A 14,016-nucleotide genomic window follows, 5' to 3' on the forward strand; every position below is an offset into this window, starting at 1 on the left:
TCGGAGTTGAAAATATAGCTTTTTTTTTAATCTCTGAGTTTCTTAAAGAAATATGTATTTAAAGACAAAATAGTTGGCAAGAGAGTTGGAAAGAGTTGCACATTTAAACAGAACACCTCGTTAAAGTGTGCTTAAATGAAAGACTGCACTATGCCTTAGAAATGGGGAGTTGACTAAAGCGAGCAATTAGGCAGGTGCTTTCTGCAGAATTTGTGATACCTGTGTTGGTAAGAACGGGTGCCAGTTCCTCATCTTGGGCTCACCCCAGCGCAGTAGATGTGATGTTTGATTACTCTGTGGCCTTAACTTCTTTTTTGACTTATTATAGTTTGTCAACTTCTCTAAGCTGACAGTGGAAAAAGGCAATCAGGGAATCACATTTGCACCCCTTGTACCTATGTAAAAGACAAAAATCAGTTTTTAATTTGAAGGAAGTGTAGCTGTTGCTTTCTGTTGAAGTCACAAGGCTTCTCTCCAACTTCATCTTTGCTTTGCACTTTAAACATAGGTTAATTTTATTTTTATTGTCCCTTCCTTTCTTTCAACTAGTAAAGATTAAAAAGGCACTTGAAACACCGTACAAGGAAAGTTCCCTATCAAGTTCCCTATCCACAAAATACTTGTTCAATGCATTATTGCAACTGCTTTCACTTTTGAAATAAAAAGTTAAGGGAGATTAGAAATATCTAAGTGTAAGCTGTGTAAAGCTTTTGTGTGTTTAAAAAATTAAATTTTGTAAATTGCATATATAACTGCTGCATGTCACTGACTTGGCTGTTTGGGAAAACTGGTTCACAATTATAAAAAAAAAAACCTGGAATTCATTGTTGAATTGTAATTCTGGTTTGCCATTGCCAGAGCATTTAAGTAAAATGTGTGTATATAACTTTATGAATTGAGTCAAATATTTTCAATTTTTATTTATGGGGCCAGCATTTGTCCTCATTTTAAAATGAGGTCAGGAAGGTCCTATTTTAAAATGGCACTTTAGTCTAGAAGTAGGTTTTCAGTAACTCGGTAGCCTCTGCATATTTGTTTGTTAAAAAAATATTTTAGGGTTTCAAAAAATTTATAATCTACTATGTTTTGGGAGTCAGAATTGGGTTTTCTGGAATGGGAATACTGAAGATCATACAAGTGCTAAAATTTGCAAGGCTTCATCTTTCACAGTTAGATTTATAGGTAACAGATTCATTATATATAAAAGGAAGTTATCATTGTTTATTGGCTTTTCTACAAGTGAATTGTCCGATTACAAGAAGATCTGGCCTTTGTGGGGGAGGAATGCTGTGTTGGTCAGCTGTGCCTGCTGCATTTACCAGGGCTCGCCTGGAGCCACCGCGAGAAGGGGTTTTTGGGCAGAGTGTGCAGAGCTGTTCAGATTTTAAGTTTCATTGTCTCTTGGGCTCCTTTGTAGCTGAGGTATTTTTTTTGTTGATGGGTTGTTACTATACTCATTGGTTGTCCACCACGATGCTGTGTGTGTCTGAAAAAGAAAAATGCAGACGAAAGAATTCGAATGAAAATATATAAAACTAGCAGCAAAGCTTTTCCGTGTATAAGAACGATAAAGAAGATTATACTGAACGGTTCCTCTCCATGCTAAACATACATGAACATGGGATTTACGGAAGTTACATAGGGATTTTGGAGTTTCAGCTATCACATAGTACAACTGCACATGGCCCTTCTTAAAACCAAGCAAGTGGGAGAGCTGCACTAAGGAAGAGGAGTGTGAAGCCTTCCTTCCCTGGGCTGGCTGTGCCGTTACTGCTGGTGAGAGGAGTTGGGGCCCAGATGAAGAATCACTCTTTCTGTTTTGTTGTTAGGGTTCTTCCTTTTTCTAGAGGTTAGGTGCCATCCTTTAAGTAGAAGGAATATCTTGCTTATAGCATGGTTTTTGGTATAAAAAAACACTTGTGATCTTTTATTCCCTTAGGAGTCTCAACAGTCCAGTTTTGGCACTGGAGAACAGAGTAAGTATATTAAACTTCCTGTAATATTTTTAATGTTTTTGTTGTGATTCAGTATTCTTAGTATCTCTTAAGATGTCATGCTTTTTAGAGAATGAGATTTTCCAGGCTGCTCATAGGATGGAGCCTAAGTTAAGATTTTCTGTACTTTCTTAAGTTTTAACCTATAAAACAATTGCTTGATTTTCTTTTGCAGTTTTTGTTGAGATCTAGAAAGTTAGGACTGAGTTGCGAAATTGTTACTGTCTTCTAGGGAAAAAAAAATGTATTTTTAATTTGTCACATTTTCTAATTCTTGAAAAAACGCCTCCATGGTTGATCTAATTGAAAATAGCTGAGTACTAAACCAAAACACCCTTTAAAAAACCCACTCTCTCCTTTAAATAGAAAAAGCACATTGCAGTTTCACTTTTTGTTTTCATTTTGTCATTTTAAAATGAAGAGAGAGAACTGGTCAAGAACTCATGTAGTAATATGCTTAGTAATATCCTTGAATTTCTTGTTCCGGAATGCATTTTCAGATTTTAGACAAAAGCAACTTTTATTTCTCTTTAACTGTATCTTTGTTTTGAATATTACTAAATTAATAATTTAACACAGGTAACATACCGGGTAAAATTGAATTAGATTTGTGCGGTTATCTTCCAAAAGTCTTTCCACTCCCTCATGAGTTGATTAAACAGATTAAATAGTAAAAGAAGAATGGTTTATTCTTAGATATTCACAACCAGCTTAATCTAAACACCTGATACAGTAAGGAATTAAGGAAACAAATTAAAAAACTTAATTCCATAATGCTAAACCATAGACTTACGTTATAGGAGCAACTGATCTTTAGGTGTGTAAAAGAAGAGGTAAGGTTAGTCAAAACCCAGAACCAGTTTTCAACTCCTGTTTGAATTTTCTGGGAAACTTTTAACAGCCTCAGTTCTTGTTTCTGTTGAACTACGCTTAGCTATTTGCCAGAATTAAAGAAAAGGGAAGGGAAAAAAAAACAAACTGAAAAGCAGATTATATCAGTCTGTTTTCCTATTGTAAGAATTGGCTTCTGAGTTTGATTCCTGGATCGAAAGATTGCTCATACGCTAAAAAGCTGCGTAGGGATGCTGAAACAAGTCGGAGCTTGACAGACTGTGCTATATCCTGTATCCTGCATGTAGAAGACAATAGATTAATCTTGATAGAAGCAAAACATTTTTTCACACCATTTATAACAAATTAAGTATGTATTGGTTTAGACAGCAATGATTTAAAAAATTTTCTAGATTTTCTTGATTAAATTATTTGCTGTATTTAGTATTTTGTCTCTGCATCCAGTCACTTCTTCAGTCTATGGGAGATTGTACCTCACGTCAGCTGGTTATTACTTTCTCTTGTCCACTCAGCTGTTCTTGGTTTATCTAAGACTGTATACTTGTGGCAACTTTGGAGTGACTAATTTTGCTGGCTGAGTTTTCAACTGTGCATTTCTTTTTTCTTCTTCTAGAACGATATAATCCTTCATCAAAAACATCCAATGGTCATCAATCCAAATCGTAAGTGGCTGTTGAGAAAACATTTCACAAACAATAGCCAAATTTTAAGATATTTGGAAAATAGCGGTTTCTTTTACTAGAATGCGTCAGTTCTTGCACAGACACTTCAGCATATTTCTCCTTGACTGGCAGAAAAAGGGGATCATCTTCAAGCAGCCTTTTTCTGGGCCAGTAGAGAAAATATTGCACACTGGAGTGAGTAACAAACACCCTGTGCTGCCTTTCCGTTCCCCTGTTTTCTTGTCAGTTGTCAGGGTAGGTGTGCAGGAGTGTGGACCTTGGAATCGGCTTGTGAACCAGAAAGGTTATCAGCATGTAAGAATGGGCAGGGTGGGAAGGGACTTATCAAACGTGTGCATTGCAGAGCTGTCAGCTGGAAGCGGCTTGTAGCAGTTGCACAAATAGGCAGGATGGGGAACTGTTTTGTATTGGAGGAGACAGTAAACTATGTTTGGGATCTAGTTAAGTTTGTTCTGCTCGGTCTCTTAACTGACTGACAAACATTTCTATTAGTTATGCACACAGACCCAACATTTTACTTTGTCAATCACGCAACTAGAAGAAAAAATAAAAAGCAACTGGAATATTCTAGATGGCTGTAGTCCACCTTTCTCATACCGGAGAATCAATTATATGCCGTTAAAAGATTGTTTCCAAATAAATATGTCCATGAAAATAAAGGTTTACCAGCTGATTGTTATGTTTAATGAAAGTGGTTGTAAATTCTGAAAACTTGTTATTCTAAGTTAACATTTGTTGTGACGCAATCACAAAATGAAGTCTAGTTCTGCTTGTCTGTGCATATGTTACAGTATTAGCAAGATTAAAAAGCACATGACCTATGGGAGGGGAATAGAACGAAAACAAACCCCCTTCAATTATTATAGAGTTACAGGCAGTTCCCAAAAACCTGTCGTTTAAGAAGATGCTTATATGCAGCCAGTTCAACAAGTGGTAGAAATAGAAGTTCATCATTTGGCTTTGCTCTTGGCATAGCAGTATAGACCGCTAAGAAGGAACTGTGCTATTTCCAAAGCTGGGGAGTGTGAGAACATCTAAGAACAAGAGGTAGCATCGGACATGTGTTGAACTGGGATGCATAGGAAGAAAGTTGAGATGATGTTTACTGTGACTATACAGTTTTAAATAATTATTTAAAAAAAAAGTGATTATGATCTGGTCAAAAAACTTAAAAAAGGAGATGAATGCATCTTTTGTAAAAGGATAGCAGTGAAAAATATTTCAGGAACTAGATCCTAGAGGCTGCTGTTTCTTTTCAGATCATCAGTAGAACAGCTATACTGCAAAACTGAGAAGTATTAGACATCTAATCCTTTCTCATTTTCTTTCTCCAGATGTGAATCGAACCAGACAGAGTAAGATGTTTTATTTTTGTAATCAAAGGTGGTTTTCAATAAGCACTAAGACCTTGTACCCTGCTATACGTTTTTAGTGTGTTCACATATTTTCAGTATTGTGAAATAGTGTGTGTATGTATGACTACCATAAATAATTATGGCTTTGAATAATAATAAAATAATTATGGCTTAGAACAGTTGCACGGTTGCCACAAGACAGGAAACAGCCACTAGTGTTAGCTTTCTTGATTCTATTTAAAACAGTATTCTTGGCTATTGTGTATAAAAGGTGGAACATACACAAGTTAGCTCCTCCCGCATTAATAAATTGTGTCAAATTCCCTTTCTAAATTTAACAGAATGTACTAAGGAGTCCAAGTACTGGAATCCTTATTCTTCTCTAAAGAATGACTTAACTCTCCATTCTTAAACATTAAATGTTAGAATGGTATCTTGTGGATTTCACCCACGCAGCCTACTTCATAGTATAAACAATAGCATGTTGAAATATAAAAGAATGCTTTGAAAGTAATTAAAGTACATGGAAAAACTTGTCTCACTTTCTCCCTTTTACTTAGTATGTTGAAAGATGACTTAAAACTTAGCAGTAGCGAAGACAGCGATGGAGAGCAGGTATGTTCATTAAATCAGAGTTTCAGAAAAGCACAGTGAGTGCATTCACGGTTCAGTCCTTCAGCAGTGTTCAATATTCCAACAGCAAACTGAGCAGCTTAAGAGGAGATTTATGATTAAGAAACAAAAATCAAATGGAATGTTTTTAGACAACCTCAGGTATTCCTAAATGTAAACCTGGGGAAAATTATCTGTTTTGTGAAAACAGTACACTTTTTTATCTAGAAAATCTTGTTTTACTGATTTCATGTGGGCTTTCTCTGAACCATTCATAAAATGCCAATAGTGTACTTTAAAACATATGTAATGGCCTGCCATTTAAAGATAGAACCCTTCATGTTCTGCCACTCTGGCTAAAGAGTACATGGTATTAACGTCTCTGCGCCTTAGTAGCTTGGGACTGTGTTTGGGATGATAAGGGATACTGCATCTGTAACTGGGAGTATAGCAGCACCTTTATTTTTATCAAAAAGTCTGTTTTTTTCATCTTTGTCAATATTAACTTTGTGCAGCTTCTGCTAGAAATGGCATTTAGCATGCTAAATTAAAAATACCTGTAGGGTCTGTGCTACCCAGCAGTAATCCACACTCGTCTTTTGTTTCTTTTCTTCCTGTTCCCAGTTCTAGTACTTGATTTTCTTCATGTGGAAAACTTTGAGATAGTACATTTAGTTGCTTAACTCCTAGTACTCTGGGCATCTCAGGAATAGCATTGTAAAATGTAGAATCATCTGATTCAAAAAGGTGGAAACATGGTGTTAGTGAGTGGTGGAAATAGAAGCTCTTAGAACTGTGGTCAGAATACATAAGACTCTGAGATAATAGATTTGTGTTGAAAACTTGGAGAAAATAACTGTTTTTCCTTCTGTATAAGGAAAATGCAGACAAATTTAAACTGCTGCGAGTACTGAATTAAGATGCTATTCAGGCTAAATAATTTAAACAATTTAAAGGCTCTAAATTGATGCTTTGCAACTTAATTGTATATACAGTCCTAAAGTAACTTCTAGAAGCTTCATGCTCTTTTTCTTAATTGCAGGACTGCGATAAGACGGTGCCAAGGAGCACACCTGGAAGGTAGGCATTCCTGGTAGATTGCGGCACAGAAAGTGGAGTGGTGATATTCAGCCCAGTCAGCACTCTTGACTTGATCTCATTTCTAACATTCATGTTTGTCTTTTGTCTTGTGTTAAAGCAAAAGGTGATTACAATTTAATCAGTGATTAAATAGCACATATCCTGCAAGTTATACTAACCACTTTGGGAAGGGGGGAAAAACAAAGGCTGTTGTTTGTTTCCAGGGTGAGCTGTGTTCAGTTATGTTGAATTTTCTAGAAAATGTTAATTAAAATATTACATTTTATTCTTTGTAATGAAAGGACTTGTAGGATATATTTGTGCCTTGGGTAGTGTTTGTTTATTTTTCCTCACTTTTGTTTTCAGTAATTCTGAACCTTCACAACATAACAGTGAAGGAGCAGATAATTCAAGGGATGACTCGAGCAGCCATAGTGGATCTGAAAGCAGTTCGGGATCTGACTCTGAAAGTGAAAGCAGTTCCAGTGATAGTGAAGCTAATGAACCATCACAGAGTGCGTCCCCCGAGGTAGGATTTGACATGTATTTGGGCTGTCTTCACTAGTTTGGCATTAATCCTGACTTTTAAAAGCAGAAAAAAATTAATAAATTCTTAAACTGTTTAAAAAAAAAAACAAAACAGACTTACAAAGGTGGGATCACTTTCAAGATGGAATATTCTTTTGCTGAAGTACCTGTAATTGGATATGGTAACAATTCTTTATATAGGCACACATTTGATGTTTGACTTTGAAGTGATTTTTACCACCAGTTATTGGAGTGCAGAAATTAGATACAGTAACAGTAGCTTAAAAAACTGTGGGCTTTTGTTCTGGAAAGCTATGGCAGCAAGTATTGCCTGTTCATAGCAGCTGCCTCAGACGAAGGAAAAATGAGAGCTGTTATTTGTTACCTATATTCGTCAATCTGTATTTCATTCGTTATTTATCTCAGGTTTTTTGGTGTACCTCTGGCTTTGGCATGCAGCATGGTACAGCTGTGCCATGGAAAAGGTGGAAGAAATGTGAAATATTTTATCTAACGCTGATTTTTAATTTGTTTTTAGCCAGAGCCACCACCAACAAACAAGTGGCAACTGGATAACTGGTTGAACAAAGTTAATTCACATAAAGTGTCACCAGCTTCTTCCGTGGACAGCAATATCCCATCCTCCCAAGGCTACAAAAAAGAGGGACGGGATCAGGGGGCAGGGAGCGGCTACACTGATCAAAGTGGATCCAAGGATTCGATTTCTTCTACACCGGGGCGAGATTCCAAACCCACCCAAAAGGGCTCGGAGAGCAGTCGCGGCAGGCAGAAATCACCTGCCCAGAGCGACAGCTCAACACAGAGGAGGACTGTAGGTAAAAAGCAGCCCAAGAAAGCAGAAAAGACATCCGTTGAAGAGCCTAGAGGAGGTCTTAAAATCGAAAGTGAAACCCCAGTAGACATGGCAACAAATATACCTTCAAACAGGCATAAGGCAGCCACAAAAGGCTCCAGAAAACCCAATATAAAGAAAGAGCCCAAATCTTCCCCTCGGCCTACCACAGAGAAAAAGAAATACAAGGCTTCAAGCAAATCTGCCCAGAAATCCAGGGAATTCATAGAAACAGATACCTCATCCTCTGATTCAGATGAAAATGAGAGCTTGCCTCCTTCATCACAAACACCCAAATACTCTGAGAGCAATAGGACTCCTGTTAAATCTTCCATGGAGGAGGATGACAGCTTTTTTCGGCAAAGAATGTTCTCTCCTATGGAAGAGAAAGAGCTTCTTTCACCACTCAGTGATCCTGATGAAAGGTACCCACTTATTGTGAAGATTGACCTGAGCCTCTTATCAAGAATACCAGGGAAGCCTTACAAGGATGCTGACGCACCCAAAGTGGAAAAGAAAAACGTGCCAGAGAAGCACGCGAGAGAATCCCAGAAGCAGCCATCTGACAAAAGTTCCACAAAAGGCAAAAGGAAACATAAGCAGGTGATAAGTTTGTAGACAGAGATTTACCTGTTATCTCAGCCCCTTAGTGGATTGCTACTGGCGTCAAGCATGTAGCCCAGTGACCCCGATCATACCTAGATGTAGACTCTGAGCAATTTAGGAGATGACTTTGGCTGGCTATTTTGTGTAGAACATATTGATCATCCCCGTGCTGTCATAGTAGAGACTATTGGGATTTTCTTTTGGAGTGAAGAGAGGAAGGGAGAAGGTTGCACCTGTAGGAGTGTTCGCACTGTAGCTAGAGCTCACGGAGGTAGCGCAGCTTCTGTACCTCTGAGCACTGCATTCTGCCCTCTCATGCCTCCACTTGATCTGGCACCAGCCCCTGTTGCACTGCAGGCCAGCTCAGGCAGCTGATCCAATGGAAAATTCACCTGGCCAAAAAAAAAAAAGGCAGTTTTCAGCTGGGTCAGCTCCTTGAACCAGTGAATCATGCAATTGCATATTGCCAGGATGAGGGATGGGGCAGAAATGGGCCTGGGGCATGGCAGCGGCAGAAACCATAATCTCAGGGGTGCTGCTTTACTGGGAGCAGAGGTATCTTTCTGTAACGATATTTAATCTTTTTCAAAAAAGCATTTCATCTTTTCAACTATAAACAAAAAGCAGGAATGGTTGGGGGCTGTAAAACGGACAGGAATCAATGGGGGAGCTGAATAGAAGTAATACTCTTGGAGGGGGAAATGGTAAGAAGTAGTTGGTGGTGTAATTTTAAACTGCTTTTAGAAACCTCAGACAGTCTGTATAAAGAGCAAACCTGTGACTGGTTTGCTCTTTATGGATGGACTCAGTGATCCAATCCATGAGTTTTCATAAATTTCTGTTTTCCATGAAGTTAGGACTGTGAAGCCCTGGCTCAGGGATTCAAAAATTGCCATGCTACTCTGGATTTCATTCTGAAAATTTCATTTTGACAGGGATTTGGCAGTGGTTGTAAGACTTCGTTGACATATGGAATCAAAGGATTATATGATATCATCCAGAGAGTCATTTGACTCTCCAGAGGAGAGGGAGAATTTCAGTTAAACCAGTTTTCCTACTGAGCAACCTAAGTAAACTTGTCACTTACTGAAATTAGTGTCGTTTAGGAGACTTGATATGTAACTGCAAACAGGGGTTTCTCCTGTACTGTTCCGAACTAAGATTCCTGTTTTCTCTGGATAAGGAAATTAAGTGAGAAAGTGTAAGCCAGTGACTAATTATTTTTTGCAAGTGTTACTGTATAATTCCTAACGTTCGTGGGAATGCACTCACATGTTCCACTGGCTCTGAATACACTGACTTCTATTTCTTTGACCAGTTATGCCATTCAGTCCACATTTGGAGTTCTAGCATTAAAGATCTGTGCTCTTACATCTAAACCAGAAAGTTTTGGTAAGATCAATTAAATTTAGGTTTTATCCCAGCAAATAGTCTGGTTGTTAATTGGTTTGAATCCTCAGATTACGCAGATGCTTACTGGTGCATACCAGAGAAGATGCAAGCCTGTCTGAGGCAACTAAAGAAAAACCCACCCTTTCCCCCCACCCCTCAAGTTTTTAGGTTTGTGAGTGCTCTGTACGCAACTGTCGCCACTTGATTTCTACACATTATTTGCTCATGTGCTTCCTTGATCATAAGGCTCAGGGTTGCAGCATCGGTGTAACAAAGATGAAACCTTTTGGGTTTGAATCTGGGTTATGTCGCCAGATGACTTATTCTGTGAAGCTCTATTTTCCATTTTATTCACTGTATTGATACTTCCAATGCTTACTGAAGACAGTTTAGAAATTTACCTTCAAGACCCTTTGACTTTGGGATTAAATTTATATAAAAATCTCTGAGATTACTTTAATAGACTGCAAGACTTCTACCTTTTTCTGGCATTCATAAGACACCTCTGTTAGGCTCCACAACATGAAAACTGTTTCCTGATCTCTTATTGAAGCCTTTGGCAGATTTTTCTGATATTTCATGGTGATAATATGTTTGAGCAACTTAGCTGCTACGTCTTTTATGCAGTTTGGTAATTTAGAAGCCAGACTTTGTTTTTCATTGTGTTCCAATACCAGGGTCTGGTCAAATACTTGATACAGATTAGATGCTTTAGGGAATGTTTTTGTGGTCTGTAGATATCTTATTCTGTATACTGCAAAACACCTGCTAAATTAAGTCTCTTAATCTGAAACATTGCCACTCTCAGTGAAGCTCTAAATGTGGACGTTTGCCTGGATGTATTTCTTGTTTGCTTTATTCAGAATGAGGATGAAAGCAGAGCCAGTGAAAGCAAGAAAACAAAACTGGAAGAAAAAGCTCCATCAGGACACAAGACTTCTAGCAGTAGGGAGTGAGTATCTTGGCTATGTTTTCAACGGTGCCCATCTTCCCCCCTCTTCTCCTCGTCTCCCTCCTCTCCCCCCCAACAAGGTGTCTCCTCATTATTAATCAATGAGTAAAATTTCATTGCTGCTTACCCTTCAGACAGATTTACTTCAGAGTTTCTACTAGTAATTGGTGGAAATTAATTTCCATAACCAAAGACATTGGCCAAGGACAATTGTTTTACTTAACAGAAGTAAGGTAAACCCTCGTGTGAAGGTTGGCGTGTTATGGAATATATGCTTCCTGGTTTTTCTCTAATATACAGTGGGGTTTTGTTTTGTGTTAGAAATTAGCTGTGAATCTAGCCTTTTGATCTTGCAAAGTCTGTGCTTTTAAATTAATCCAATCTGGTAATTCTCCATTTAGCAAGTTCGTAAACTGAGAATAAATTACTTAACTGGCATTGTCTTGGAAGCTGATGGCGTTGAGATTTGGATCCATGGATTTAGCCTCATATTTGCTTGCTAGCTTAGGTGAAGAAAAGTGTGAGTGAAACAAAAGCAAAATAATACAGAATTAGCAAATCAGTAACATTGTTTAATACAAGATTTTACTTGTATGTTATTTCTGTAATTTTCCATGCTTTTTGTAATAGCTATAATGCTTTTATTTGATTTATTTCTTGGTCAGTATTAATCCACAGGAAAGAGTAAGTTTTTTTTCCACTGCCTTTTAAAACTCTGCTATTTCAGATCAAGCAACTAAAAACTGGTATAATTATGTCATGGAAAATATTTCTGTATAGTGAGTAATTGCCAAGTTACAAATGTGTGAGAAGCTGCAGCACATCAGATGCTATAAATCTTGTTTGCCCATTCTGAATTAAACAGTGTTTTACTATTTGTTAGGCAACAGATGTAGAACAAATGGATGCATTTCTATCTTGATTATGCTTTTTTACCTATTATTTCTGATATTTGCTTGATTGCCAGTGCAGTTTTCTGAAGGACACTTAATTAAATGAAACTATATGATTTTATAAAAATCATGTGTAGAAATAATTTCTATGGGAAGCCAAGAATAATCAACAGTAGCCCCCAGCAGCCAAGGTACGAGTGTACTGAAAGGCTGCGCTGATAAAGCTTTCCAGTTTCCTGGGTTCCAGAGAACATTTATCTGGACCATCTTTTTTCTGAGCTGTTAGGCTGACTAGTCTGCAACAGACAGGCTGGCGCTAACATTGGCATTAATTTCTTACATTGTAAGTGTTCAGGGTGTTTTTTTAAGAACTGTTGTAGGGATGTGGTTTTATGGTTAGAACTTGTCTACTGTGTTTTCAGGTCAGAACAAATAAAATGGTGAAAACGAGTTCAATCTGGCTTCATAGAAGCCTAGTCACCGAGATGATTATTCTCCTTCTTTTCCTCCATATCTGGTTTGCTAGGTCTAACAACAAAAATGTTTGGGTTTTTTTTTTTTTAAAAAAAAAAGTTGTTTCTTTATTTAAAATTAAAAAAAAAAAAAAGTTTTGTGATGTTGTTTTTTGGGGGTTTTTTGTTTGGTGGGCTTTGGTTTTTAAGAAAAGAAACCTAAAACCTGAATTCGTTCGTTTTGTCCAGGTCTTCAAAGCCAAGTGCTGTTAAAGAGAAGGATTTACTGCCATCTCCTGCTGCCCCAGTCCTGCAGAAAGATTCCAAGCAAGAACATGGGTCCCGGAAGAGGACGGTCAGTCAGTCGTCATCCTTGAAGTCCAGCAGCAACCCTAGCAAGGAGAGTAGCAGTGGCAGTAAAAGCAGCTCATCTTCTAAACAAAAGAAGACAGAGGGGAAGGGTTCTAGCAGTGCTAAAGAATCCAAGGTAAAGGGCTTATTCTGTAAATGCCTTAAGCCTGTTTCTTTGCTTTGCAGTTTGACATGCAGTGTGATCTAAACAATAATTTGCAGTTCAAGTTAAAATGTAATTAGTTTTAGATAAGCATTGTTTCATGTCGTAGTGCTTAAGTACCTTGGAAGTCTTTAAATTAGAAAATAACTTGGGAGACATCATGGAATACTAATGCTTATTCCTACCAAATTCTTATGTTAATTAGTAAAATGTGTTTAGTCATCTTCTGATTACTGATGCTGCTTATTTATTGTTTAATTTATTAATAAGAAATATCCCTAGAAAGCTGTTTCCACAACAGTAAATGGAACAGTAAGGTTACTCTTGTCTCATCGGAGCAGATACAGATCTTGCCCTGATTTTTTTAAGGAGGGCAGGAGCTCGGTCCACGCTCGGTGATAGGATGCGAAGCTATAGCTCTCATTTTATAACATTGTGGGACCCCAGAAAGATTATTTTAACTCGAGCTCAGGAATGTACAGTGCTCTCCATGGTTGGAGTGGAGAAAACATGGTTAAAAAGATGGTGCAGAAAATGGTTTTTAAGAGATTTAGGTTAGAAAGATGTTTAGATGGTGGAATTTAAAAATAAGATTATTATATTCTTAGGTCACTAATTGTAATGTGCTTTTTCATCAGTATATAAATATGTATTACTGGACAGAAATTAGCCTGTGAGGACATCTGAGAGTGTATTGTTGAATACCTGTGATGAGCAGTTTCTATTGTATAGCCAGTTGTTGAGCATAGTATGTTTAACTGGGAGGGGTTTCACCTTTGTCTTTGCGATTCCAACGTGTGCTGCAGGTACTGGTGCGGCTGTCTCCAGGCACTCTGCAGCAAAGCCCCAAAGCCTCCGACATGTTGTGGAAACTCCGGTAGTTTAAGCAACTGCTAAACCTCAATAGTTGGATTTGCAGTCTCTGAAAAGCTTAGAAGCAAAGTCTAAAAATGCTCGGGAAGGATAATTGATTTGGGGAGGAGTAAAGCAGCAAATAGACATTAGCAATGGCAGAAAGTAACTTAGTCATCAGGGTGGAGTTAATGAATATCTGAACTGGGAGACATGCTGTATTACTTCGGGTGCCAATACCATGAGATTTTGGAAGCCTGGCAGGGTTGTGTATATTGGTGGCTGCGTAAGACACCTCCAGGAACTGCAGATAGTGAGTTGACCTTACAGGCTGAGGCTTTGCCCTTTATTTGTCAGCATAGAAATGTCCCTAAGCCAGTTGTTAATTTGTGAGATGT

General features: G+C 37.9%; 1 protein-coding gene across 6 annotated transcripts in view; it reads left to right on the plus strand.

Moving 5' to 3' along the window:
* The window catches only part of AFF4 (ALF transcription elongation factor 4), a 57,887-nt gene that overhangs the window by 26,653 nt on the left and 17,218 nt on the right, over positions 1–14,016 (plus strand). For all 6 annotated transcript variants that reach the window (XR_012675998.1, XR_012675999.1, XM_075164493.1 and 3 more), the window contains 9 exons: positions 1,940–1,976; positions 3,460–3,508; positions 4,864–4,884; positions 5,445–5,499; positions 6,539–6,576; positions 6,943–7,105; positions 7,643–8,560; positions 10,819–10,907; positions 12,502–12,739. Coding sequence is in view for 4 of the 6 variants with exons in the window: in XM_075164493.1 (XP_075020594.1) it covers positions 1,940–1,976; positions 3,460–3,508; positions 4,864–4,884; positions 5,445–5,499; positions 6,539–6,576; positions 6,943–7,105; positions 7,643–8,560; positions 10,819–10,907; positions 12,502–12,739 (1,608 nt within the window). In the remaining 2 variants the exon portion in view is untranslated. The remainder of the gene's footprint in view (positions 1–1,939; positions 1,977–3,459; positions 3,509–4,863; positions 4,885–5,444; positions 5,500–6,538; positions 6,577–6,942; positions 7,106–7,642; positions 8,561–10,818; positions 10,908–12,501; positions 12,740–14,016) is intronic.

Source organism: Calonectris borealis, chromosome 15 (assembly GCF_964195595.1).
Source record: "Calonectris borealis chromosome 15, bCalBor7.hap1.2, whole genome shotgun sequence".
Taxonomy (NCBI): Eukaryota; Metazoa; Chordata; class Aves; order Procellariiformes; family Procellariidae; genus Calonectris; species Calonectris borealis.